This window comes from Acinonyx jubatus, chromosome B2, assembly GCF_027475565.1.
Source record: "Acinonyx jubatus isolate Ajub_Pintada_27869175 chromosome B2, VMU_Ajub_asm_v1.0, whole genome shotgun sequence".
Lineage (NCBI taxonomy): Eukaryota > Metazoa > Chordata > Mammalia > Carnivora > Felidae > Acinonyx > Acinonyx jubatus.
The window spans coordinates 63,673,379-63,698,752 of record NC_069385.1 but is presented as its reverse complement, the minus strand read 5'-3'; the positions used below and the strand labels follow the sequence as shown (position 1 = coordinate 63,698,752).

General features: G+C 37.6%; 1 protein-coding gene and 1 long non-coding RNA gene across 4 annotated transcripts in view; one reads left to right on the top strand and one right to left on the bottom strand.

Annotated features, from left to right (window-relative positions):
- Positions 1 to 6,364, bottom strand: part of MMS22L (MMS22 like, DNA repair protein) — a 125,551-nt gene extending 119,187 nt beyond the window's left edge. The window contains exons 1-6 of one of the 2 annotated variants that reach the window (XM_015077788.3): positions 6,238 to 6,364; positions 5,499 to 5,677; positions 4,295 to 4,420; positions 2,923 to 2,972; positions 1,129 to 1,216; positions 857 to 1,034 (exon numbers count right to left, since the gene is read on the bottom strand). In XM_015077788.3, coding sequence (XP_014933274.3) covers positions 857 to 1,034; positions 1,129 to 1,216; positions 2,923 to 2,972; positions 4,295 to 4,420; positions 5,499 to 5,662 — 606 coding nt within the window. In that variant the 5' untranslated portion in view covers positions 5,663 to 5,677; positions 6,238 to 6,364. Of the gene's footprint in view, positions 1 to 856; positions 1,035 to 1,128; positions 1,217 to 2,922; positions 2,973 to 4,294; positions 4,421 to 5,498; positions 5,678 to 6,029; positions 6,087 to 6,237 lie in introns of those variants that run through there. The other variant, XM_053222445.1, reaches the window with a different exon arrangement.
- An 11-nt stretch (positions 6,365 to 6,375) lies between these two features.
- LOC113598756 (uncharacterized) overlaps positions 6,376 to 25,374 on the top strand; it is a 943,191-nt gene continuing 924,192 nt past the window's right edge. For both annotated transcript variants that reach the window (XR_003419461.2, XR_008298453.1), the window contains exon 1: positions 6,376 to 6,574. This is a non-coding gene — a long non-coding RNA (uncharacterized LOC113598756). The remainder of the gene's footprint in view (positions 6,575 to 25,374) is intronic.

Genomic DNA, 25,374 nt, shown 5'->3' with positions numbered 1-25,374 from the left:
AATGAAAGAAGTTGAGATTTCAGGGAATATTCCATAGGGAATTACAATTTGCCATTCATATAAGCTCACATTTTCCTATGAAGAATTTGTTAATTACATCTATAAACTGGGTCATGCTATCAGTACAAATTTTTAAAAACCAAACTTCAGGGGCGCCTAGGTGGCTCAGTCAGTTGAGTTCGGCTCAGGTCATGATCTCACTGTATTGGGATCGAGCCCAAGTCTGGATCCGCACTGCATGCATGTGCACGCTCTCTCAAAATAAATAAGCTTAAAAACAAACAAACAAACAAACAAAAACCCCAAACTTCAGTAGGGATGATTACCACAGGTAGAAAAAAAGGGCACAATCAAAACAATCTTAAATCCTATTTCAGAAGGTTTCAAAGAACAGACATTATGATACAGTTTTAAAAGTGTAACTTGTATAAGGTGATCTTGAATCTTACTGTAATATAAACTAAGGTTTGCCCAAGCCTTTATCAATGGGAAAAATGATACAAATTGTTAAAAATGGAGGTTATTTTATTTGCTTTGAAACTTTTACACATTTGCACGTTATAAATTGGAATTGAGAATAGCTATCACCAATTTAGTGCATATTATATTCTAAGCACTTTAATTTTAACGTACTTAATTGTCCTAAATAACTCTAGGAAGCTTTATCAGTTATACAATGGGGAGATTGAGTCAAGAGGTGTTACTTGCCCAATGGCACATAATTAAAAAGAGGAGCCAGAATTTCAACTCAGGGAGTCTGGGCTGCACTCTTGACTAATTTCCCTCATTCTTGAATGAATACTCTTTGTGTGAAGAAAAAACTGATGATTTAAAAATTAAATAAAACAAGTCAAACCTTAATCTGGTTTTGATTTACAAATGCTCCTAGATTAATATTGGGAAGTTCAGATAGATGTCCAACATATAAGAGTAATCCATGAAGCTCATCAACCAACACAGAGGGAAACTGTGCCTCCAAAGTCTCATAGGGATGGACAGGAACATGACTCTCAGCATTCTGTACTTTCAGGTACCTAAAAAACAATTACATACATAAATAACCAGAGTCTGGATGAACCTGAACTCAGAAATTCATGCGGTGATCAAGATACTCTTTTGATATCCTACCTAAAGATGAAAACTTTAACATAATGAAGAAATGTCACACACTGCTGCCTAATATTGTCTGCTTTGCTGTGTAGAATTGATATCTTCCCTGAAACAAAATAGATAAGTGTTATCATAGTTTAAATAACTGATCAGTGGGCAGTGACCAAAAAAAAGTTTTGTAAGCCATACAAGCAGCAATTCATCATTTGTGATTTCATCCCTTCAAAATTCATCACTATCATACATTCTGATTCCCACCAAAAATAATTACCACTTTCTGCTCCCTGAATTTGTTTTAACATACCTCAGTGATTTTGTTTATACAGTTGTCTCTACCTGGAACTCCTCCTGTCCCCACAACTTTCGCCTACCTATTTCTTTCCTCATCTTTGTAGACCAAGATCCGGCATCACTCTCTGACAGGCACACTCACAGATGAAGCCCCTGGCTCCACAGCAGCTTATACAGGCCACTATTACTACACTTTTCCATGTACCACACTTATCTACGCTCGTGTGTCTGTATGTCCTACCAACTGCAAACTCCTCAGCAGCATATTTTTCCACTTTGATTCATTATCACCTTACACAGTACCTGGCATGCAGCAGGGACTCAGGTGATAAATAATACTCAACATTTACTGGGCACATACCGAGAAAACAAAACAAAACAAAACAGCCCTGACAGCTGACAGCTAACAACTAGGTCATGAAGTTCCCTACTGAAATTAAAGTTTCCATAAAATATCAACAATAATCAGACAGGGCCACTCTGTGATTACAGTGAAACAAGACAAAAACAAAACCTCTCTGTAATCATGTCTGAATACAGAAACAAGGCACTATGCAATCACAGAAAAACAAAATACAAAAACAAACTCCTCTTGCAGCTAACATGACTCCTCCTTCTTTACTAATTAGAACCCCCTCTAGCCTTTCTTTGTCCCATCTCCTAGACAAAAATTAACACATTTAATTCATGACATTCTCCCTGCTTAACAGCATCCAATCCAAAATAAAGTCCAAGCCCTCTTAAACTCTACTCCAAATCAGCCAATAGAGTGTAAACCCTATCACAAGCCCCTCCCTATTCTCTGAGAAGCCCTAACTGTTCCTTATGATCAGTAAGCTACTAAACCTTTCATTGACCAAAGGTGTGTTCCAGGTGATCTTTAGTTGGTGGGCATCACTAACAACAGATGTTAGCCTAAGCACTTCACATCCGGGATATCATTTAATCCTCTCAAGAACTCAATGAGGTGGGAACTAGTACCTGGAGCTAGTACCTGGTGTGAGACCAACAGTTAACTAGGATTGGAACCTGGGCTGACCATAGTGCCATGATTCTAATGAGTACACTGTACCAAAACTGACAAAAAGGAGAAGCAGCTAGCCTGCGCTAAACCATACTGCCCTTCAATTCTCTTCACTCCCTTCACTATACTGAACCCTCCCAATCAGTAATCCATTAAAGTCAAAAACAAACAGAAAGAAGACAGCATGAAGTCTGGTGATTTCTCTTATAAGCTCTCCATCCCACTCCCCACCCTCAAAGCAAGTTGCTAATTCACTTCAGAACTGTTTAGTCTTAAATCAATTTTATCACAAATATGGAAAAATACTATAAATCTCAGCTACAACAAAATTTAAGTGTCATATTTTTTCTGAACACCAAACACTATCCTGAACCTCTAATCTAATGGTTCTTCCTCTGTATCATTATGATATCCCAATAATGCATCATAGACAGATGTGCAATTCACTGTAATGGGAGTACCATTCCTTTTTGCCATTAAACATACTTAAAACTTACCAAAATCACAGCTGGCCTGTAATAAGGTTTCCAAGTTGTATAGCTGTTGCCTAATTTTAAAAAATTGAAGGTGAGAGTTAATTTCCTCACAGTTTAAAGCATGTAACAGTTAAAGGCATAATGTTTCCAAATCTATTACATAGCCTTAGTGCTGCATAGCCTCTCATTTATGGATGATGTTTAAAATACTTTGTGAATGTTTATTCAGATAGTGAAGACTATGAAAAGATAGAACATGCCTTTGTCTGGCCTTCCAAAAAATATCTATTAAAAGCTATATATATGTATATGTAATTATAAATACCATAGATTTCACTATCAATGAGATACTGTGTATCCTTAAAAGTTAATGATACTTATATAAAAATCCTAGGTTAACAGTTATATAATGAAATGTTAAATTGTATCAGACAGTTCTACAACAGTTCAGAAAAGGAACAGAATAATTTAGAGTTATCAAGGAAAGATATATAGATGTCCCCGCTGAATTCTTGATACTAATCTCCTGTCATTCTTCCTAGTTGCCTTTTTTTTTTTTTAATGTTTATTTATTTATTTCGAGAGACAGCATATGTGTGAACAGGGGAGGGACAGAGAGAGGGAGTGAGAGGGAATCCCAAGGAGGCTCTGAGCAGTCAGCGCAGTGCCCAATGCGGGGCTCAAACTCACAAATTCTAAGATCATGACCTGAGTCGAACGCTTAACAGACTAAGCCTCCCAGGTGCCCCAGGAAATGCTTATTGAAATATTTAAGAGTGAGATAACATGATGCCTGGATTCTGCTAAAAATACTGAAACCAAAAAAAGGAGGGAAAGGAATAGATGCAGGAAATGCAATAAAACCCTGATGTTTATTGCTACTCAGGGAGGATACGTGAAGGTTCATTATGGTAGTGATTCTACATTTGCATATGTTCGAAAACTGTTAAAATTTTTAATGTTGTCCAAATTAATCATATTACAGTCTGAAAGATCTATTTGGACAAAGTCGGAATTCATTCTCTAAAACTCAATGAAACATTATGATGATTCAGCAACAAAAGTAGTATTTCAGTTTGCTTCCAAAATATAATATAGTTCAAAGACTTAAACATTTGTCTTCAATACCTGATGTCAAATACAGAAGAATAAAAAGTCTGAAAAATAATAAAGACTCACTAAAACAAAAGACAAACCTCATGAAAATCATTCCTCCATCAAACATCACTACTTGATTGTTGTACTGATAATCAAGAACATGAACAACACTACAGGTGCTTTTGTAATACTGACATTAACAACCAACCAGCAAAGTAACTTACAAAACTGAATAGCATCTAAGCTCAAAAGCAGTTAAAAAAAACAAAAAAAACCAAAAAAACCCAAAACATACCTAAATAAATGGAAGAGCACTCTAGATGAATTCACTAATGCTGTTTCTGTAACCCACTGAATGCCAAATATTTCCACTGTATCTTCTTCAAAATTAGTTGGTAAAGGATCAAGATTCAAAATTAACCTGAAAGGAAAACCCTGATTTAATCTCATAAAAAGTATGCTAAATCCCATACTATGGCATACCTTTTTTTGTCATTATATTAATGCATATTGTACATGACATGTGGACTATATAATAATGTCAAGGTCACGATATGCCTTGATACCTGATACCTTACCTACTGAGGAATACTACATTTAGACTGTATGAAAAATTCAGTCAAATACAGTGATTAAAAAAAAAAAAGTATAACTAAAGAGCAATGTAACTCAGGGAAAAATCTCAAAAAGAAGTCTAAGGAACATACTTTTGCCTGTGATCTTAAGTTGAAGAATTTCATCCTTTGAGGGGACATTTAATTTTTAAAACAGTTCAAAGTTACTCTAAGCCATGTCTGGAGCATAATCAAACTTAGTAATCTCTTTTAAGGTATCAAACAAGGAACAACTATAAAATCAACAAAAATGGTTTCCTTTCTGACTGAAACTGCTTCAGCAGGTACTCCCAAAATATTTCAGTAACTGCAGTTTTACTGCAATTTGTGTACATCTGCCCAAGGCAAGAACTTTGAACAACAGCATTCTTGTGAACTTACACAATCTGGCATAATTTCTTCAAAAGTTAAAACAAAAATAAGTCTATAAGACTTCTGTGTACAGATACACAGAATTAGAACTGGGGCAAAGACAACAAAAAAATGTGCATTTCTAACTTAAGAATTACTGTGAAGCTCCACAATATTATTTCATGTTTTAGAGGCTTATACCATTTCAAAAAACCCAGCTAGTTCGGAATTCAGTTTAAGCAAAAGGGAAATTAATAGCCAGCTTCCTACCCAAAAGCTGAGGTAGCAGTAAAATAAGAAAACACAGGTAGCCAGAATTTCTTCCTAATATCCCAAAATCTTTTAGGTATGCTCCAACCAGGAAACCGACAACAGAGCTGACAGCCTGAAACCATGTGATATACAAAAACGTTTTATAAAAACGCTGCTTGAACATCCAAGTTTAACGGACTGAAATCATAATTAAGGAACATTCCTCACACAGTGCTGAAAAATCTGATAAGGGAAAGATAAAGTCTCCGATTTTTTACCCACCGCTTAAGGGCTCCGCTAGAAAGGTAGGACTCTCCAGAAAAATGACTTCCTCCTCCTCGGTTGTCAAAACCACAGGAAAAACATGGGGGTTTGCACCAGTCTGTCCCCAGCTCCAGTTCCAAGCTGTCGGTCAGGAACATCGACGCGGCGGAACAGTTATCCATTATGTACTTCCTGTCCTGAAATGTTTGGGATTCATAATCATTCAGGACTCCAAAGAAATTGTGATAAGATTCCAGGAGATGGGGCCAAGAGATTGGGAGTGACCTCCGAAAGTTCTCAAAACGTCCCCCCCAAGCACAAAGAAAAAAGCCCGAGAAGCCAATTCCTCAACTCTCCCCACACCGACACCCCGATGGAAAGGCTGTTTCTATTTAGGCAGAATGCACCCCCGACTGGCTGTGGCAGGAACTTCTTATCTGCTCTCTAGGTTCATCTCTGCAGCCCGAACAGCGAGAAAAGAAATGTTTGCAGGACAGATCCAGCTTAAACTCCCGACCCCGCCGGGTCCTGCGCAGCCCGCTACGTTACCAAACCGCACTGAACCAGTTTCCCATCAGTGAAGTGGAAAAGCTCCCTTGCACTCTCCGTGGCGGGGGTGGGGAGGATCAGGACCGCCCGACGCCAAAGTTTAGTCCTCCCCGCCGGGAGGCAAGTTCCGCCAGCGCGGGCCGGGCACAGAGCGAGGGAAGCAGGTGTCCTGCGCACCGGGGCGCCCCTCGTTCGGTGCACGGCGTACCGGCTCACACTTTCGGTCCCAGAGATCCGCCCCAGCTGTCCAGTCTAGAACCGCGGCGTCGGTGGGGTCTAAAACAGAAACAGGCGAAATTCCCGCCACGGCGGACGCGCGCTCAGGAAGGGCGGGGCCACGGCGCAGTCGCCCCGGAGGTCGGCTCGTGACGTCTACGTAGGACCCGCCGGCTCTCCGCGAGTTCTCGCGAGAGTCTGTCTGCCAAGGACTAAGTGCGGCGAGCTGCTTTTTGTTTTTTTAGTGAGTGTGTGCTTGTAGCTTTAATTGGTTCCTTTGGCTGGAAGGTGGGGCCTCACCGGGCAACGAAACTGGTACCGAGGCTGAGGTGAGCAAGGCCTAGGGACAGCTGGGTTTTCTTCGGGCAGGACCCAAGTAAGGAGTATTGCTCAAGTGAGCCCGAAGCGGGTGTCTCATTCACACCCAGAGCGGCTCCATAATCACTTCTTGCCGCGCTGGTGCCCGCAAGTCCTTTGTTGAGATCGAGGATGCCTATTGTTAATGTTTTGTGGGCAAGGCAAGTGCAAAAATAAGCTAATCCAGTGTATGGAAGCACTGAATAGGTCAGATGTCCCTTGCTTTCGGTATACAACTGTTGCTCTCCTTATGTGCAGTACATCTGGACATGTTTAAGTCGCTTAAACCTGGTCGCTATAGCCCATGTGCAGCATTTTTATCTTTTGAAAATATTCTTTAAAACCTACTAAGAAGACTTTCCAGTCTAAATCAGAGATAACACTTTTAGGCATGTCAGTCACTTCAAATTCAAGAAAAACAGGAGAATTGCTCATTCATTCGTCTTATAATTTTGAGTGTTCCCCGTTGCCCATTGCTCCAGAATAGTTTGTCCTGTGTTTAATTCCTACACAGGGAACCTGTCATAACTCCTCTGTTCAAACCAAATAATGCACATTTTCTAAGAAATGGGATGAGGTGAGGAGAAAAACACAACATGACCTCTATTCTGACTGCAACCTAGGGATACTGTGATGGGTGTTATGTCCATTATGTACAGATGATGTGCCCTGCGATTTGATGCTTTGTTGGGTACCGCTGCAGCTTTTTTTATGGTTCGTGTGGAGTTCTAGCATGACACATAGTGTCATCTACAACAATCCCTAGGAAATAGTGCCTAGTTATGAGAATATTGGGACCTGGCACTGTGTTTAGGAGAATTGGGTCAACAGATAATTATTTCTTCCTCTAATCAAAACATGCAGATAGATTCCTTTTTCTTTTTTCAAGCATCTGGTGAGTGATCAACTTGGTTGAACCAGTGAGTAGAATGAGAAGAACCAAATAACTTCTTTGTAAATAATTTAAGCTAGTACTGTAATGCATATCAGTAGGAATCCCTGACAAATTAACAGCATACTCAAGAGAGGTAATTAAAGATAGTTTAATCAAAGGGCCATTTTTAAAGATATGGACAGGGTTATTGGAAAACAAAAAACTAATGGTGAAGCGTCCAGAACTCATCAGAGTCATTATCATCCTTAAGCCTAAGAGATTTGGGGACAGAGTGATTACTAGAGCCCAAGGAGATGTACTGCTGTGGGAGACATCTGCAGTAGGAGACAGCCACCTACCTGAGGAACATAGCTAGGACCCAACCTCCAACCCAAGAGGGAGGAGCTAGAAGGATTAAGTACCCAAACCACTTTCCCTCCACACTTCAGTGTCCCAACTGGAGTTTTTCAATGGCTGCAGCCAACCTAAAAACAGAGGGCAAGCATGTAAGCTATAAAGTTCAGGCTCCTAGACTAGAGTCCAGGCAGAAGAGAGATAGAGAGCGAATCTGACAAAAAGGGGTAAATTTTATATCAAAAAGACAACAATATTAAATGTGTAACAGAGCTTTCATATATAGAAAGGGAAAAATATTATTACTTAGAGGAGAAATACCCAAATCAATAATTGCAGACTTGAACACTTCTCTCTCTCTAATTGGTAGAACAAATAGATTAGTATAGACTTGAATAGTACCACCAACCAACTTGACCTAATTGATAGATTTATAGGTGACTCAACCTAACAATAGCAGAATACACATTTTACAAATGCACACAGAACATTGACTAAGGTAGACCATATTCTTTGCAAGAAATCAAATGTCATCAACTTTAAAAGATTGAAATCATACAAAGTATATTGTCTGACCACAATGGAATTAACCTAGAAACAAATAACAGAAAGATATCTGCAATAAATCTCTCAATATTTGGACATTAAGTAACACACTTCTAATAAACCCATGGGTCAAAGAAGAAATCACTAAGAAAATGAAAAAAAATATTTTGAATTAAATGAAATGAAAGCACAGTAATTTTATTTTAACTGCTTACATTACAGAAGAAAAAAGACCTAAGTTAATGATTTAAATTTCTAAAGAAACTAGAAAAAAAAAACAGCAAAATAAAACCAAATCAAGCAAAATGAAGGATATAAAGAGAGAAAAAAAATGAAACAGAAGAATAGAGGAAATAAATGCAATCAAAAGGTGGTTCTTTGAAAAGATGAATTTAATTGATACACTTTTTAGCCAGAATTATCAAGAAAAAGGGAGAAAACACAAATTACTAATATCAGGAATTAAAGATCTGTCATCACTACAGACTGTTACAGACATTAAAAGGATAAGCATATTAGCATTTTTTTATGCCAACAAACATAGATGAAATGGACAAATTCTTTGAAAGACACCAACTGCCAAAGCTCACAAAAGAAGAAAAAGAAAACTTGAATGGTTCTATATCCATTATAGTAATTTTAATTAAAAAAAAAAAAAACAACTTCTGGGGCAGCAGAGTTGACTCAGTCACTTGAGTGCTGGCCCTTGATTTCAGTTCAGGTCATGATCTCAAGGTTCCTCATGGGGCTTTGTACTATTGGCACAGAGCCTGTTTGAGATTTTCTCTCTCCTCTCTCTCTGCCCTTCCCCTCGTGTGTGTGCACTCTCTCTCTCTCAAAATTAAAACAAAACGAAACAAAACAAACAAACAAAACCACAAAACTGTCTGGAGAGCCTGGCTGGCTCAGTAGGAGGAGCATGTGACCCTTGATCTCGAGGTTGTGAGTTCAAGCCCTGTGTTGGTTATAGAGATTACTTAAATAAATAAAACAAGATAAAAAAAACTCCTCTCTCTTTCTCACCACACACACACACACACACACACAGTTTTTTCAAGGAACATTCCAGGACCAAATGGCTTTACCATTGAATTCTCCCAAACATTTAAAGAAGGAATAATATCACTTCTCTACTAACTCTTCCAGAAAATAGAAGAGGATGAAATACTTCAAAACTCATTTAATGTGGCAAACATTATACTGATCAAAACATGACAAAATTACAATACAATATCATTCACATGGAGACAGAAATTTTACCAAATAAAATCCAGCAATATATAAAAAAAAGATTACCTATACTAAGAAAATCAGGTTCATTTTGGGAATGCAAGTTTGGTGAAAGTTTCTAAACACAATCATGGCAGTTCATTATATCAACAAACTAAAAAGACAAACCACGTCCTCACCTTAATGTGCAAAAAAAAAAAAATCACCTGAAAAATTCAGTATCCATTCATGATAAAAACTTGGCAAACTAGGAATAAAAGAAAATTTCCTAAACCTGAAAATGGCAACTTTGGCAAACCTATTGAAATCATGAAAATGAATGCTTTCTCCAGAAGACTGAGAACAGGCAATGATGTCTACTTTTGTCTACTTCTATTCAACATTGTACTGGAGATAACTAACCGATCCAAAGGGTATGACACTGAAATAGATGGGAAAGGAGAAGGTAAAACTGCAATCATTATCAGATGGCATAATCATTTATGTAGAACATCCTTAAGAATATACAAAAACAGATACTAGAACTAATTAATATATTCAGGGTGGAAGCATTCAATGTCAGTATACAAAAAAGGATTGATTTTCTAGACAAGCAATGAACACTTAGAAATTACAATTTAAAAAGCAATACCATTTTAATAGCATCAAAAATTCTCAAAGATAAATCTAACAAATATAAACAGGATTTTGTATGCTGAATATTATATAATATTACCAAGAGAAATTTAAGAATACCAATTAAATATAAAGATATAACATGATAGTGAATTGGAAGACTCAATACTGTTAAGATTTCTTCTAAAATTTATCTACAAATTCAATGGCATGCCAATCAAAATCCCAATGGTTCTTCCTTTTGTAGAAATTCACAAATGCTTTCAGAAATTGATATAGAAATGCAAAGGATCTAAAATAACCAAAACAATTTGGGGTAAGAAGAATGTTGGAAGATTCACAGTACCTGACTTCTGGATTTATTATAAAGTTACAATAATCAAAACAGTATGGTATTGGGGTAAGGATAGACAGTCAATGGAACAGAATAGAGGGTGTATTCCTGGAATATCTGTTTTGTTAGGGTTAGTGACACTGACCCCAAGTACAGTTAAAAATCCACATGTAACTTTTAACTCCTCCAAACTTAATTACTAGTAGCCTATTGTTGACTGGAAGCTTACAAATAACATAAGTAGTTGGTTAGCTCATATTTAGTATGCTATACATGTTATATACTGTATTAAAATAAGCTAGAGAAAATTTTATTATGTATGAGAGAAAATACATTTACAGTACTCCACTGTAAAAAAATCTGCATGTAAGTAGACCAGCACAGTTCAAACCCATATTGCTCAAGAGTCAACTGTATATCAAATGCTGATTAAGTGGAATAATAAGAGAAAGCAAGTTAATTATTGAGTTTGGCAAGATGTAAGTCCTTATTGATGTTGATAAAAGCCATTTTAGTTGAATAGTAGGGGAGGGGTGACTGGGTGGCTCAGTTAGTTAAGTGTTCGACTTTGGCTCAGATCATGATCTCCTGGTTCGTGGGTTACAGCCCTGCGGCGGACTCTGTGCTGACAGCTTGGAGCCTGGACCCTGCTTCGGATTCTGTATCTCCCTCTCTGCCCCTCCCTCACTCATGTTCTGCCCCCCCCTCTCTCTCTCTCTTTCTCTCTCTCTCAAAAACAAATAAACATTTAAAAAACTTTTTTTTAAAAAGAAAAATAGTAGAGTTGTAGGGGGAAATGTCAGATTATACTGGGATGGATAGAAAATGGGAGGTGAGTCAGCAAGTATAGAAACTTTACCCAGGAATTTAAAGCAAAAACTGAGGGCAGGAAGGAGATGTGGGCATCAAGAGATTTCAAATCAAAGAGATTTCTTGAAGACAAGAAATATTAGAACATGTTTGTGAGGCTATGGAAATAAAAAAGTATAAAGAGAAAAGTTGATGATGTTGAAGAGAAGGGGAATGGTTGCAGGACTGTGGACATGGAGGACAAGGGGGACTGTACTCACTACATAGGTGATGTATCCTCTAATAGGATCAAGGACAATTTCTCCTTAACAGGAAGAATGAAAGATATCCAGGTAAAGGTAGCTGAAGTTGGTGAACTGGGTGGTTGGAATTTGAGATAGTGTGTGTTTTATTTCATCCATTTTCTCTGTGAAATATCAACTGGAAGTGAGAGAAAAGAGTGGTTGTTAGAGATTTGAGGAGAGATAAGATGTGTCATCATCATATTGGTGAGTTTAAAAGGTGTATTAGGGAAGTGTAGTAGAAATGTCTGGGGGTACTGAGTGACTATTTGAGATTTATAATGAAAAATTAAGCATTCAGGTAGCATAGTTTTGTGATTGTCTCCAACAACATTCACAAGGGGAAGACATATGATAGAATTTGAATCTTGTATTAGTGAACCCATTCTGACTTACTGTTTCATTTTAAGTATATATATAAATCATCTATTTATTATTATGTCATCAGACTCAAAGTCAAACAATTTAATATGAATGCCATGTTTTTCATAAGGAAACCTTATAAAATTCAACTGAATCTAATATAACCCAAAGGTTAAAGCCCTCAATTTCAGAAATGTTATCACCACTTTAATTGAAATCTTAAAGTTTAAGACCATTTGTACCTGAAATGAAACCAAGGGTCATATTACCTCTATAGTAATTGCTTTTGAGCCTAGAATTGGATTTAGCATTTTGGTAAAATCTGACCAATACTAAATCCAGTTCTAATGATCTTAGTATACAATTGGCCATTGTTGAGGATCCACTAAGATAGCTAACTCAGTTATGAAAATACGGTTTTCTCTATGAGCTATCTATTGCCAGTGTGTATAAAACCCACCTTCAGTTGACTTTCTATCAACTCAAGTATTTTATTACACTAATTTAATGTGGCAGATAATTAATGTTTCAAGTGCTACTCTCTGCATAGATATCATGATTTAAAAGACTACTTCAGTAGCAATGGGGAGGTTTAGTTAGTTGAGAAGGAACGAGGTTTCTGTATAGTAAAAGGAATTTTCCTGCAGCTCTTTGGTGCTTTGGGTCACATCATATAAGAACCTTAGACATCTGGATCCAGGAAAATTTTAATATTGACCCTCATTCATTTTTCTCTGCATTTAGCATCTTTCCCTCCTGCATGTGCTCTCATTCCATTTCGTTTTGTCTCCAGAAGCTTGATTCATCAATTACCCCTCTTCTTTCTACCTTCAACCGCTCCCTCTCCCCTGCCCCTTTTCCCTAGGCCCACTGTAGTAGGCAGTTTATAACATGGCCCCAAATAATCTCTGCTACCTTGTATTCATGCCTTTGTGTAATCTTCTCCACTTGAGTGTGGACTAAACCTAATGACTCGCTACTAATATAATAAAGCAAAAATTGATGGCATATCATTTCTATGATTAGAATTCAAAAGACTGTGAGTTCCATCTTGCTAGCACTCTCTCTCTCAATGGCAGTTTCTCCCTCTTCTCAACTTGGTCATTTGGTGAAGTAAACTGCCATGTTACAGAGGACCATGTGGCAAAAACTGAGGGCAAACGCTGGTCAACAGCCATTGAGGAACTATGGCCCTCAGTCCAGCAGTTCACGATGAATCCTAACTAGTGTGAGCGAACTTGGGAAGTAGATTCTTCCCCAGTTTAATCTGGGGGAATCTTGAAATGACAAGGCCTTGGCAGGTATGTAGAATTTAACGTGATCCAAACAGGGATTTGACTTTGTTTTATAAGACTGTCTTATTGCCTGGGGGTCTTGGGTCATAGTGGATAGGCTGACAGTATGGTTTAGGGTGGACCTGGCCTCATCCAAAGTACCAACAATGTGATTTAGGGTGGGCTTTTGGGTCATGCAGTATCAGTCAACCTGGATACTGAGATAAACCATGTAGGTAATAATTTGATCACACATATGTACAGGAGCCCCAATAAAAACTCTGAACACCAGGGCTGGGGCATTTTTCCTTAGTCGGCAATATTCCGGTATGATTACTGAAGGTTGCATTGATGCTCTACTGTTCTTTTCTAAACATTTCCAGGTTAGATTTTCATGTCATACAAACATAACACATAATTTTTATATATAGAATATACACATAATAATATGCTTTACATATTGTCAACAGAATAATTGTGCCCATATCTGTCTCCTCAGTAGACCATTGACTTGAGATTTGTCCATTATTATGTGCTTTGTGTCTAGGATGGTACCTGCATATAGTAAGTAGGTCCTTAAATTACTTTTGACTAAATGAATAAAATATTATATCTGGTGTTTAACTATTAATAATCATATCTTTTGGGGGGAAATATTTTTGAAAGTTGTTATAATTTTACTTTCTTAGCCTTAGAATTTCAGCGAGGCACAAATCTGAGAAGTACTGTAAGGTACCCAATATTCTGACTGAGGTACTAGGTCACTATTGCAGAAGAGATGGCCAAAATTTGTTTTTTATCAGCATTAGCTGAACATTTAATTTTAGTCTATGTATAAAAAAAAATTCACTAGGGTTTGGAGTTTCAAGAGTGAGGGTTTATTTAGAGACTACATGTGGAAATCTACAGTGTCTTCCCCCGCCCCCCCTCCTTTTTTTCCCAAGGCAAGGGAGGTGAGCTTGAGAGAACCACTGTGAAAGGCTCACACGTAGCTCCTGGCATTTGAGGTTCACAGGTCCCTGTCTTTGTGCTGACAAATATAAAGGCAAAAGGTTGGCTGGCATGGCTTGTGGTGGCAGGCAAAGAGAGAGTGCTGTGGAGGGAGTGAGCTGTACTACTACCACTGTTGTGGGTAAACAGTAAATGGGTCCTGAGGAAGGGAGCCAGACCTGAGGTGTCTTGGGACAAAGCTTGTTCAAGAGGACCGCCTAGAGGGCTCAGGTGATATCAACAGGAGGAGGCTGGAAGGCCAGTGGAAATCAGGGGTTAGGGGGCAGTCATCTACAGCTGCCAAGGGAACTTGGATCAAAACACTTCCTTGCTTAAAATACTTCAGTGGCCTCTAACTATAGTTAGAGAGAAATCTAGACTCTTCACGTTTGTGATTTGACCCCTTCCTATGTCCACAGTCTTACCTTACACCACTCTCCACTTCTTTCTCAAATGATCAGCCACGTGGACCTTCTTTAAGTTCTTTTCACATATTCTTTCCTGCCTCAAAATGTTAGTGCAAACAGCCTTATGCCAGAACTGTTTTTTTCCCCTCTTGCATTTTCTAGTCCTGCTGCTTTTCATCCTTGACATCATAGCTAAAACCTCTGTCCCTCATAGAGACTTCTGTTGACCCTTCATTTTAGCATAAATTTCTATAATAGCTTGAGTTGGGTAAAGCAGCAAATGACAGAAAAAAAAACTCAGAATAACTGTGGCTTAACAAGAAAAATTATCTTTCCCTCTCACATGAGAGTCATAGAATCATTCTAGACCTGGTGGTGTAGCATAGTAGCAGGATCTCAGGAGCCTTAAATCTTGTGTCTCTATAACATGCAGCCTCTATTTAAAGTTCACCTTTTAGTCCATGAAATCTGTTCTTGTTACAGCCAGCACATGTATATTCCAGTTGGCAGGAAGGAGAAAAAGGGAAAAGGGCATGTAAGCCTCTAAATTCAATCCCAGGAGTTGCTCATACTGCATACACTTATATGGATTGCATCCGTATTGGATGGATTGGAAACCGTAATGTCCATACTCAAATGGGCCTAGGCATTTCACCCAGCTTGTGACCCACTTCAGTATTTCATTGTTCTTGGTTTAGCTGTGTCACATCTCACTACAAGTTAGGCAAGCTGGGAAAGACAATCTTTATTCTAGCTAAAGTTAGTGGATAGACTAATATGAATATAAGAGACAACTAGCAGTTGCCCCCGGTTAATAACCATCAGTTTTATTTTCTCACAGCACCAAGATATAGAGGCTAAAACATTTCCCCCTCATAGAAGCATTCTTTGATGACTCAATCTAAAGTAAATTTGGGGGCACCTGGGTGGCTCAGTCGGTTAAGTTCTGATTCTGATTTCGGCTCAGATCATGATCTCCCGGTTCATGGGTCCGGGCCCCACACTGGGCTCCACCTTAGCAGTGCAGAACCTGCTTGGATTCTCTTTCTCTCCTCTCTCTCTCAAAAAAAAATAAATAAGCTTAAAAAAACATAAAGTAAATTTATATAATAATTTGGGTTGGGTTCAGCTACAAGTGACAGAAAATTCAGCATAAAAGTGGCTTAACAAGAAAACAGTTTAATCCTTTCTCACATGAAAGCCGTGTATTTATTCTAGGGTTTGCATAGTGTTATACAGTGTCTAGAAAGGGAATGAGTTACATTTCATGTCATTCAGTTATGGTAGTTATATCAGTCAGCAAACTGCTGTTTTTCTAAGTTTTATTGGAAGTCAGACATACCTATTAGTTAACATATTGTCTATGGCTGCTTTCTTCTGACAACTTCAGAGTTGAGGGTTGCAACTAAGAATGTATGGTCCACAAAGCCTAAACTGTTTAATATTTGGCCCTTTATAGAAAAAAAGTTGCCAACCCCTGAGTGATATTAATAGGTTTGTTGCATAATGTCTATTTAAAGGCATCAATTTCCTTGAAGCTCTAAGATTTTCCCTCCGAAAGCTAGCAGTTATAAGTAAAAGTGTTTTCATATGTCCCTACAACACACTCTTCTGTAATTTTCTGTTTTCTATGGAAGGTGAATGAGATAAAGACTTTTCAGTTATTTCACTTTGCATTTTTTTTCTGGCTAATCTGTCTGATGCCACCCTTCTAAGACTCAAAGAGTTCCAGAGCAGAAAAGTACTTTAGAGTTAGTGTATGGGACACAATAAAAGACTTATTTCCCTAGCTGCCAAAGTGCTGCTGCCAGTTCTGGGCTGTTGGCCCTTTTAAAAATTGCTTTCAGTTCTGAAAGAACAAGAGCCTGCTTGCCCAAATTGGTGCATCTAATATCCAATGGCAGTGGCATGGACGTATAAATGCCCAGTCTTCCTTTCTCCTGCCCTAACTTGGGATAACTATGAAGGGTTATCTCAGCTTCAGAGAAACCAGCAGTTGGCTGAGGCCTCGTGGAGATTACACTGCAAGTCAACATCTCCCTCTGCCCTGTGCTATTTTTTCCCCTTCCTTCCACCAGTGGTCGTTCCCAATAGTACTCCCTAATAAATTTCCTACATACTAATCTCTACGCTAATTCCTGCTTTTTAGGATGCCGAATCTTCTGGATTTTCCAAGGCACAGATTTGGGAAAGGGGAGAGCCAGAACTTTTGGCTCCACAGGTCAGTTTCCTACCACATAATATGTGTAACCTCTGGGGCACCTGTGTGGCTCAGTTGGTTGAGTGTCCAGCTCTTGATTTGGGCTCAGGTCATGATCTTAGCTAGGGTCATGGGATTGAGCCCCACGTTGGGCTGTGTGCTGAGTGTGGAGCCTGCTTAAGATTCTCTCTTTTTCCTGCCCCTTTCCTGCTTGCATACTCTCTCTCACTTTCTCTCTAAAATAAAAAGAAGAAGAAAGCTCTAATTACTGTTTAACCCCTTGAGCTTCTGTAAGAAGCAAAGACTTAAAGAATCTATGAAATACTATAGCCTCCTCTTAATGTTTTATTATTATAATGTCAAGAGGCTATGTCGATTAAGCATCACTGGAATCTGTCCACTGGGTTATAGAATAGGGTGGAGTAGAGATCATTGTTTAAAGGAGAGTTTATGGATCAGCATTCCTGAATTTTCCAGCTATATAATCTTGGATATATTTCTTAAACTCTCTGAGCATCAGGTTTGTTTCTGAGAATTGGAAGACAATGGTACTTATTAGAGGCATAGAGGACCTTCTTATTCTGTACTTTAGTTCCTCCAACAAGTAACATTCATTCTACTTCATTTCATTCTACTCCAGAAGAATTACTAACAGTTCTAAAATATTTCCATCACTATGATATATATTATTTTTAATGTTTATTTATTTTTGAGAGAGGGAGAGAGATAGAGCACGAGTGGGGGAGGGGCAAAAAGAGAGGGAGACACAGAATACAAAGCAGGCTCCAGGCTCTGAGCTGTCAGCACAGAGCCTAATGCGGGGCTCGAACACACGAATGGTGAAATCATGACCTGAGCTGAAGTCAGACTCCCAACTGACTGAGCCGCCCAGGCGCCCCACTATGATATTGTAAAAAGCATGAAAAGTCATGGTTCCCACCCTCAAGAGATCTCTAATTCTATCAGAGAGACAAAATTTGAGATATAAAAAGATATATAAGGCAGAAACCAAGTCCAAATGGTATGGAATGGGAGGTATGTTAGGCAATGAGGACTGAGATAGATTTAATATAGGCAAAATTTCCATGCCATCACCTTATAATTGTTCTCTGACGGATCTGTAGGTCAAAGGAAGCAGAATTACCATTTTTCAGGTTACAAGGATAGAAGGAACTGTCCTACTCCATTCTCTGCAGTTCAAAGTAGAAGAAAAGTCATCAATGAAACATTAAACATTAATATAACATAATATTAAAAATGTTACTTTGCAAACAGTAAAATTTATATTTTGTTCAATTTTATGAGTTTTGAAAATGTCAGAGTTGTGTAATCACTTTCAAAATTAATACACAAATAGTTCCATCACTCCCACCCAAATTCCCTTATACAAACACTGCAGTCAAACCTTCTCGCTTTTCCCAGTTTTTGACAACTACTGATCTCTTCTCTGTCCCTGTATATTTGCTGTTTCTATAATGTCACATAAATGGAATTACACAGTATGCAGCCTTTAACTATGGCTTATTTTACTTGGCATACTGTATTTGGGGTACATCCATATTGTATGTATCATTAGTTTGGTTTCTTTGGGGGTGGTTTCCACTTTTTGGGTATTATGAATATAATGTTATGAAGATTTATGAACAGGTTTTCTTGTGCTTTCATTTTTCCTGAGTGAAAATGGAGTGGAAATAGAATTGCTGGATTCCTGGGTAAATTTATGGTTAACCATTTTAAGAAACTGAAAACTATTTCCCAAAGTGCCTGCACCGTTTTATATTTCTACCATCAACATATAAAGGTTCCAGTTTTCGGGTACTTGGGTTGCTCAGTTGGTTGAATGTCCAACTTGTGGTTTCAGCTGAGGCCATGACATCACGGTTTGTGGGTTGGAGAGCTGAGCTGGGCTTCATGCTGACAGTGCAGAGCCTGCTTGGGATTCCCTCTCTCCCTCTCTCTCTGCCCCTCCCCACCCACAAATAAATAAATGAATGTAAAAAAAGAAAGGTTCCAGTTTTTCCATATCCTTGTCAACATTTGTTATTGTTATCTTCTTTATTATAGCCACTTTTGTGTATATGTAGTTTTCATTGGCATTTCTCTAATGACTAATGATTTGAGACATTGTTTCATGTCCTTATTGGCCATTTGTATATGTTAGATGATGAAATGTTTTATATATATGATTTGTAATTATTTTCTCCCGGTGTGTGGCTTGTCTCTATTGTTTTTCTTTTTTTCTTTTTCTTTTTTTTAATGTTTATTTATCTTTGAGAGAGACAGAGACAGAATGCGAGTGGTTAGGGGCAGAGAGAGAGAGGGACACAGAAGCAGAAGCAGGCTCCAGGCTCTGAGCTGTCAGCACAGAGCCCAACGTGGGGCTTGAACTCACGAGCTGTGAGATCATGACCTGAGCCGAAGTCGGACGCTCAACCGACTGAGCCACCCAGGTGCCCCTCTATTGTTTTTCTTTGTTCAACTTTTATTAATTTCTGTTCTTCTTATTTATTTACTTCTGTTTGCTTTGGTTGTAATTTTCTCTCTAGTTTAAGATGGAAGCTTAGATTATTGATTTGAAAACTTATTTTCTAATAAAAGCATTTTAGTGCTATTAATTTCCCTGTAAGCAATGCTTTAGCTGCATTTCACAAATTTTGATATGCTGTATTTTCATTTTTACCTAGTTAAAAATATTTTCCAGTTTCTCTTGAGACTTTCTCTTTGACCTATGGGTTATTTTGTAGTGTGTTGCTTGATTTCCAAATTCTTGGGACTTTTCCAGGTATTTCTCTTCTTGATTTCTTGTTTAATTTCATTGTGGTCAGAAAGCATATTTATATTATTTCAATCCTTTCATATTTGTTAATGTTTGTTTTGTTACTCAAAATATGGCCTATGTTGGTGAATATTTCTTATACATTTGAAAATATGTATTCTGCTATTTTGGTCTAGCTGGTTGTTTTTTTTGTTTGTTTGTTTTTGTTTGTTTTTGTTTTTTGTTTTTGGCTGTTATTCCACTTGCTCTACTGATTACTGAGAGAGGAGTGTTGAAATGTCCAAGTATAAATGAGAATTTATTTATATCTCCTTTCATTTGTATCATTTTTTGTTTCAGGTATTTCAAAGCTCTGTTAAGGTCATTTACATTTAGGATCCCATGTCTTCTTAGTGAATCGTCCTTTTTATTATGATAAAATGTCCTAGTTTATTCCTTATAATTTTCCTTGTTTCATAGTCTGCTTTGTCTGATATTAATATGGCCATTCCAGATTTCTTATTAGTATTTGCATGGAATATCTTTTATAATGATCTTACTTTTAATATTCTTGTATCATTGTATTCAAAGAAAACATATTTATATTATTTATGGGTTTCTTACAAAAAGTGGTTTGGTTTACTAACAGCGTATAATTGGGCTTTGTTTTCTCATCCAACCTGGCAATCTGTTTTTTTATTGATATGTTTAGATAATTATGATTTAATTTAATATGGCTATATTCAGGTTTACTCTTACTATGTTTCTGCTTTCCCCCCACCGAGTTTTATTTTTGTTTTTTCCATGTTCCCTCTTTTTTGTTTTTTTTTTTTTTATTATTTGACTGTTTTTTAGTATTCTATTTTATCTATTAGCTTGTTGGCTATATCGCTTTGTAGTATACTTGTAGTAATTTCTCTAGGGATCACAATATGTACATTTAATGTTTCAGAATATAATAAGAGTTAATATTTACTAACTTCAAGTAAAATGTGAAGGCCTTACCACAGTACAGGTTTCTTTACTTTCTTCCTTTTGTGTTACAGTTCTCATATGAATTGCACTACAGATGTTGAAAAATTACCCTGGCAACATTATGATTTTTTTTTATTTCAAGAGTCATCAATATTTTTAAACACTTAGGATTTAAATATTTCTTTTAATATTTCTTTTAGAGTAAGACTGCTGCAAGTAAATTAAGCACTTGGCTATTCTTATACACGTCTGTACGTGTGTTTACAAACACTTGTACGTTAATGCAAGTCTATTGGAAGTGAATGTTCAGTTTCCCTTCATCTGATCTGTGGGAAAATAGGTTTTACTTACATAAATTGGTTGGAAAAAAGCTTAGAGCAGAAAGCCACCACATGGGGTGAAAGTGACTGAGGTACAGTGCCTTAGGTAGCAAGTTATTGTAATGGGATCACGAGTAAAATTACTTTCCATCTGATGCCGGTATATTATTGTACTTTGATCATAAATTCCACTTGCCCCCCAGACCCTTTGCTTATTACACAAGTTAATGATTACTGTTTGATTGTTTTCTCCATGTTCACATGTGTAAGATCTTGTTGTCTTCACATTCACCATGTGGGTAAATCTTGTGCTTTCTTCACATTTACCACATGGGTAATATCTTATGAGCTCAATAAATATGGAGATGAAATCCCTGTTTGGGGCTCTCATCTCCTCCTGGACATTAGCCTGTCTTGAATTCAATTCTTTTTTTTTTTAATATGAAATTTATAGTCAAATTGGTTTCCATACAACACCCAGTGCTCATCCCAACAGGTGCCCTCCTCAGTGCCCATCACCCACTTTCCCCTCCCTCCCATCACCCATCACCCCTCAGTTTATTCTCAGTTTTTAAGAGTCTCTTATGGTTTGCCTCCCTCCCTCTCTAACTTTTTTTTCTCCTTCCCCTCCCCCATGGTCTTCTGTTAAGTTTCTCAGGATCTACATAAGAGTGAAAACATATGGTATCTGTCTTTCTATGTATGACTTATTTCACTTAGCATAACACTCTCCAGTTCATCCACACTGCTACAAAAGGCCATATTTCATTCTTTCTCACTGCCAAGTAGTATTCCACTGTGTATATAAATCGAAATTTCTTTATCCATTCATCAGTTGATGGAAATTTAGGCTCTGTCCATAATTTGGCTATTGTTGAAAGTGCTGCTATAAACATTGGGGTACAAGTGCCCCTATGCATCATCACTCCTGTATCCCTTGGGTAAATTCCTAGCAGTGCTATTGCTGGGTCATAGGGTAGATCTATTTTTAATTTTTTGAGGAACCTCCACACTGTTTTCCAGAGTGGCTGCACCAGTTTGCATTCCCACCAGCAGTGCAAGAGGGTTCCCATTTCTCCACATCCTCTCCAGCATCTATAGTCTCCTGATTTGTTCATTTTAGCCACTCTGGCTGGTGTGAGGTGATATCTGAGTGTGGTTTTGATTTGTATTTCCCTGATGAGGAGTGACGTTGAGCATCTTTTCATGTGCCTGTTGGCCATCTGGATGTCTTCTTTAGCGAAGTGTCTATTCATGTTTTCTGCCCATTTCTTCACTGGATTATTTGTTTTTCGGGTGTGGAGTTTGGTGAGTTCTCTATAGATTTTGGATACTAGCCCTTTGTCCGATATGTCATTTGCAAATATCTTTTCCCATTCTGTCGGTTGCCTTTTATTTTTGCTGATTTTTTTCCTTTGCAATGCAGAAGCTTTTTATCTTCATAAGGTCCCAATAGTTCATTTTTGCTTTTAATTCCCTTGCCTTTGGAGATGTGTCAAGTAGAAATTGCTGTGGCTGAGGTCAGAGAGGTTTTTTCCTGCTTTCTCCTCTAGGGTTTTGATGGTTTCCTGTCTCACATTCAGGTCCTTCATCCATTTTGAGTTTATTTTTGTGAATGGTGTAAGAAAGTTTCAATCTTCTGCATGTTGCTGTCCAGTTCTCCCAGCACCATTTGTTAAAGAGACTGTCTTTTTTCCATTGGATATTCTTTCCTGCTTTGTCAAAGGTTAGTTGGCCATACTTTTGTGGGTCTAATTCTCGAGTCTTTATTCTATTCCATTGGTCTATGTATCTGTTTTTGTGCCAATACCATGCTGTCTTGATTTTTACAACTTTGTAGTAGAAGCTAAAGCCTGGGATTGTGATGCCTCCCGCTTTGGTCTTCTTCTTCAATATTACTTTGGCTATTTGGGGTCTTTTATGGTTCCATACAAATTTTAGGATTGCTTGTTCTAGCTTTGAGAAGAATGCTGGTGCAATTTTTATTGGGATTGCGTTGAATGTGTAGATTGCTTTGGGTAGTATTGACATTTTAATGATATTTATTCTTCCAGTCCATGAGCACAGAGTGTTTTTCCATTTCTTTGTATCTTCTTCAATTTCCTTCATAAGCTTTCTATAGTTTTCAGCATACAGATCTTTTACATCTTTGGTTAGGTTTATTCCTAGGTATTTTATGATTCTTGGTGCAATTGTGAATGGGATCGGTTTCTTTATTTGTCTTTCTGTTGCTTCATTATTAGTGTATAAGAATGCAACTGATTTCTGTACATTAATTTTGTATCCTGTGACTTTGCTGAATTCATGTATCAGTTCTAGCAGACTTTTGGTGGAGTCTGTTGGGTTTTCCATGTATAATATCATGTCATCTGCAAAAAGTGAAAGCTTGACTTCATCTTTGCCGATTTCTATGCCTTTGATTTCCTTTTGTTGTCTGATTGCTGATGCTAGCACTTCCAACACTATGTTAAACAACAGCGGTGAGAGTGGGCATCCCTGTCGTGTTCCTGATCTCAGGGGTCTTGAATTCAATATTACGTCCACTCTTTTGCCAGACAAGGGAGAACTCCAGACTCCTAGTCTGTGACACTGATCATGTCTTTATTCACCTTCATTCTTGAAGGGTATTTTTAGATGATATATTACTCTGGCTTGACAGTTCTTTTCTGTCAGAATTTTAAGGTTCATCATCTATTGTCTTCTGGCTTTGATGTTTTCTGACAAGAAATCTGTAGTCATTTGAATAATTGTTCACTTATGTATAGTATGTCCATCTTCTCCTGTGGTTTAAGACTTTATTCTTTCTCTTTCGTTTCCAGAAGGTTTATTATGTTGTGTGTGGACAAATTTCCTTTAACTTTATCCTCCTTGAGGTTTACTGGCCTTCTGGATTCTGAAAATATCTGTCTTTCACAAGATTTGGGACAGTTTTAGCCATTATTCTTTTAGATATATGTGTGTGTGTGTGTGTGTGTGTGTGTGCGCGCGCGTATTTCTGCATTAATCTCTTTCTTTTTTTTGAGGAAATTCAGTTACATGAATATTGGTGCTTTTGATATTGTCTTATAGGTATATAAGACTCTGCTAATCTTTTTAATCTCCTTCTGTTATTCATATTGTACAGTTTTTATTGATTAAACTTCAGGTTCTTTGATTTTTTTTCCCATTCTACTGTTGTACTCATTTTATGAACTTATTTCAGATATTGTATTTTTTGGTTCTAAAATTTCTATTTGATTCTTTTTTCATTTTGTAGTTTTCTACAGAGAACTTACATCATTCCATGTATTTCATGAGTGTTCACTTATACCTCTTGGGTGGTTATACAGGCATATTGTGTTTTACCTCACTTCATAGGTACTACGTTTTTACAAATTGAAGGTTTGTGGCAACCCTGCATTGAGCAAGTCTCTCAGTGCCATTTTTTTTCCAATAGCATTTACTCACTTTGTGTCTCTGTGTCACATTTTAGTAATTCTTGTAATATCTCCAATTTTTTCATTATTGTTATATTTGTTATGGCGATCTATGATTAGTGATTTTTGATGTCACTGTTATAATTGTTTTGGGACATCACAAACCACACCCAAATAAGACCGTGAACTTAATAAATGTTGTGTGTGTTCTGACTGCTCCAACTGGCCATTCGCCTGTCTCTCTTCCTCGTGGCACGCCTCCCTATTCCCTGAGACACAGCAATATTGAAATTAGGTCAATTAATAATCCTACAATGGCCTCTAAGAGTTCAAGTAAAAGGAAGAGTTGCACAGCTATCACTTTATATCAAAAGCTAGAAAATATTGAGCTTAGTGAGGAAGGCATGCCAAAAGCTAGGATTGGCCAAAAGCTAGGCCCCTTGTACCAAACAGTTAACCAAGTTGTGCATACAAAGAAAAAGGTCTTGAAGGAAATTAAAAGTGCTACTCCAGTGAACAACACATGAATGATTAGGAAGCAAATAACTTTATTGTTGATTTGGAAAAAGTTTCAGTGGCCTAGATGGAAGATCAAATCAGGTATAACATTTCCTTAAACAAAAGCCTAATCCAGAACAATTCCCTAATTCTCTTTAATTATTTGAAGCCTGAGACAGGCAAGGAAGCTGTAGAAGAAAAGTTTGAAGCTAGCAGAGATTCGTTCATGAAGTTTAAGGAAAGAAGTCCTCTCTATAACATCAGCATGTAAAGGGAAACAGCAAAAGCTGATGTAGAAGTTGCAGTAAGTTATCTAGAAGATCTTAAGATAATTAATGAAGGTGACCATACAAAACAACAGATTTTCAATGTAGGTGTAACAGCCTTCTATTGGAAGAAGATGCCATCTAGGACTTTTACAGCTAGGAGGATAAATTACCACTTGGTTTCAAAGTTTCAAAGGACAAGTTGACTCTTACTAGGGGTTAATACAGCTGATGCATTAAGCTGATGACTTTAAGTTGAAGCCA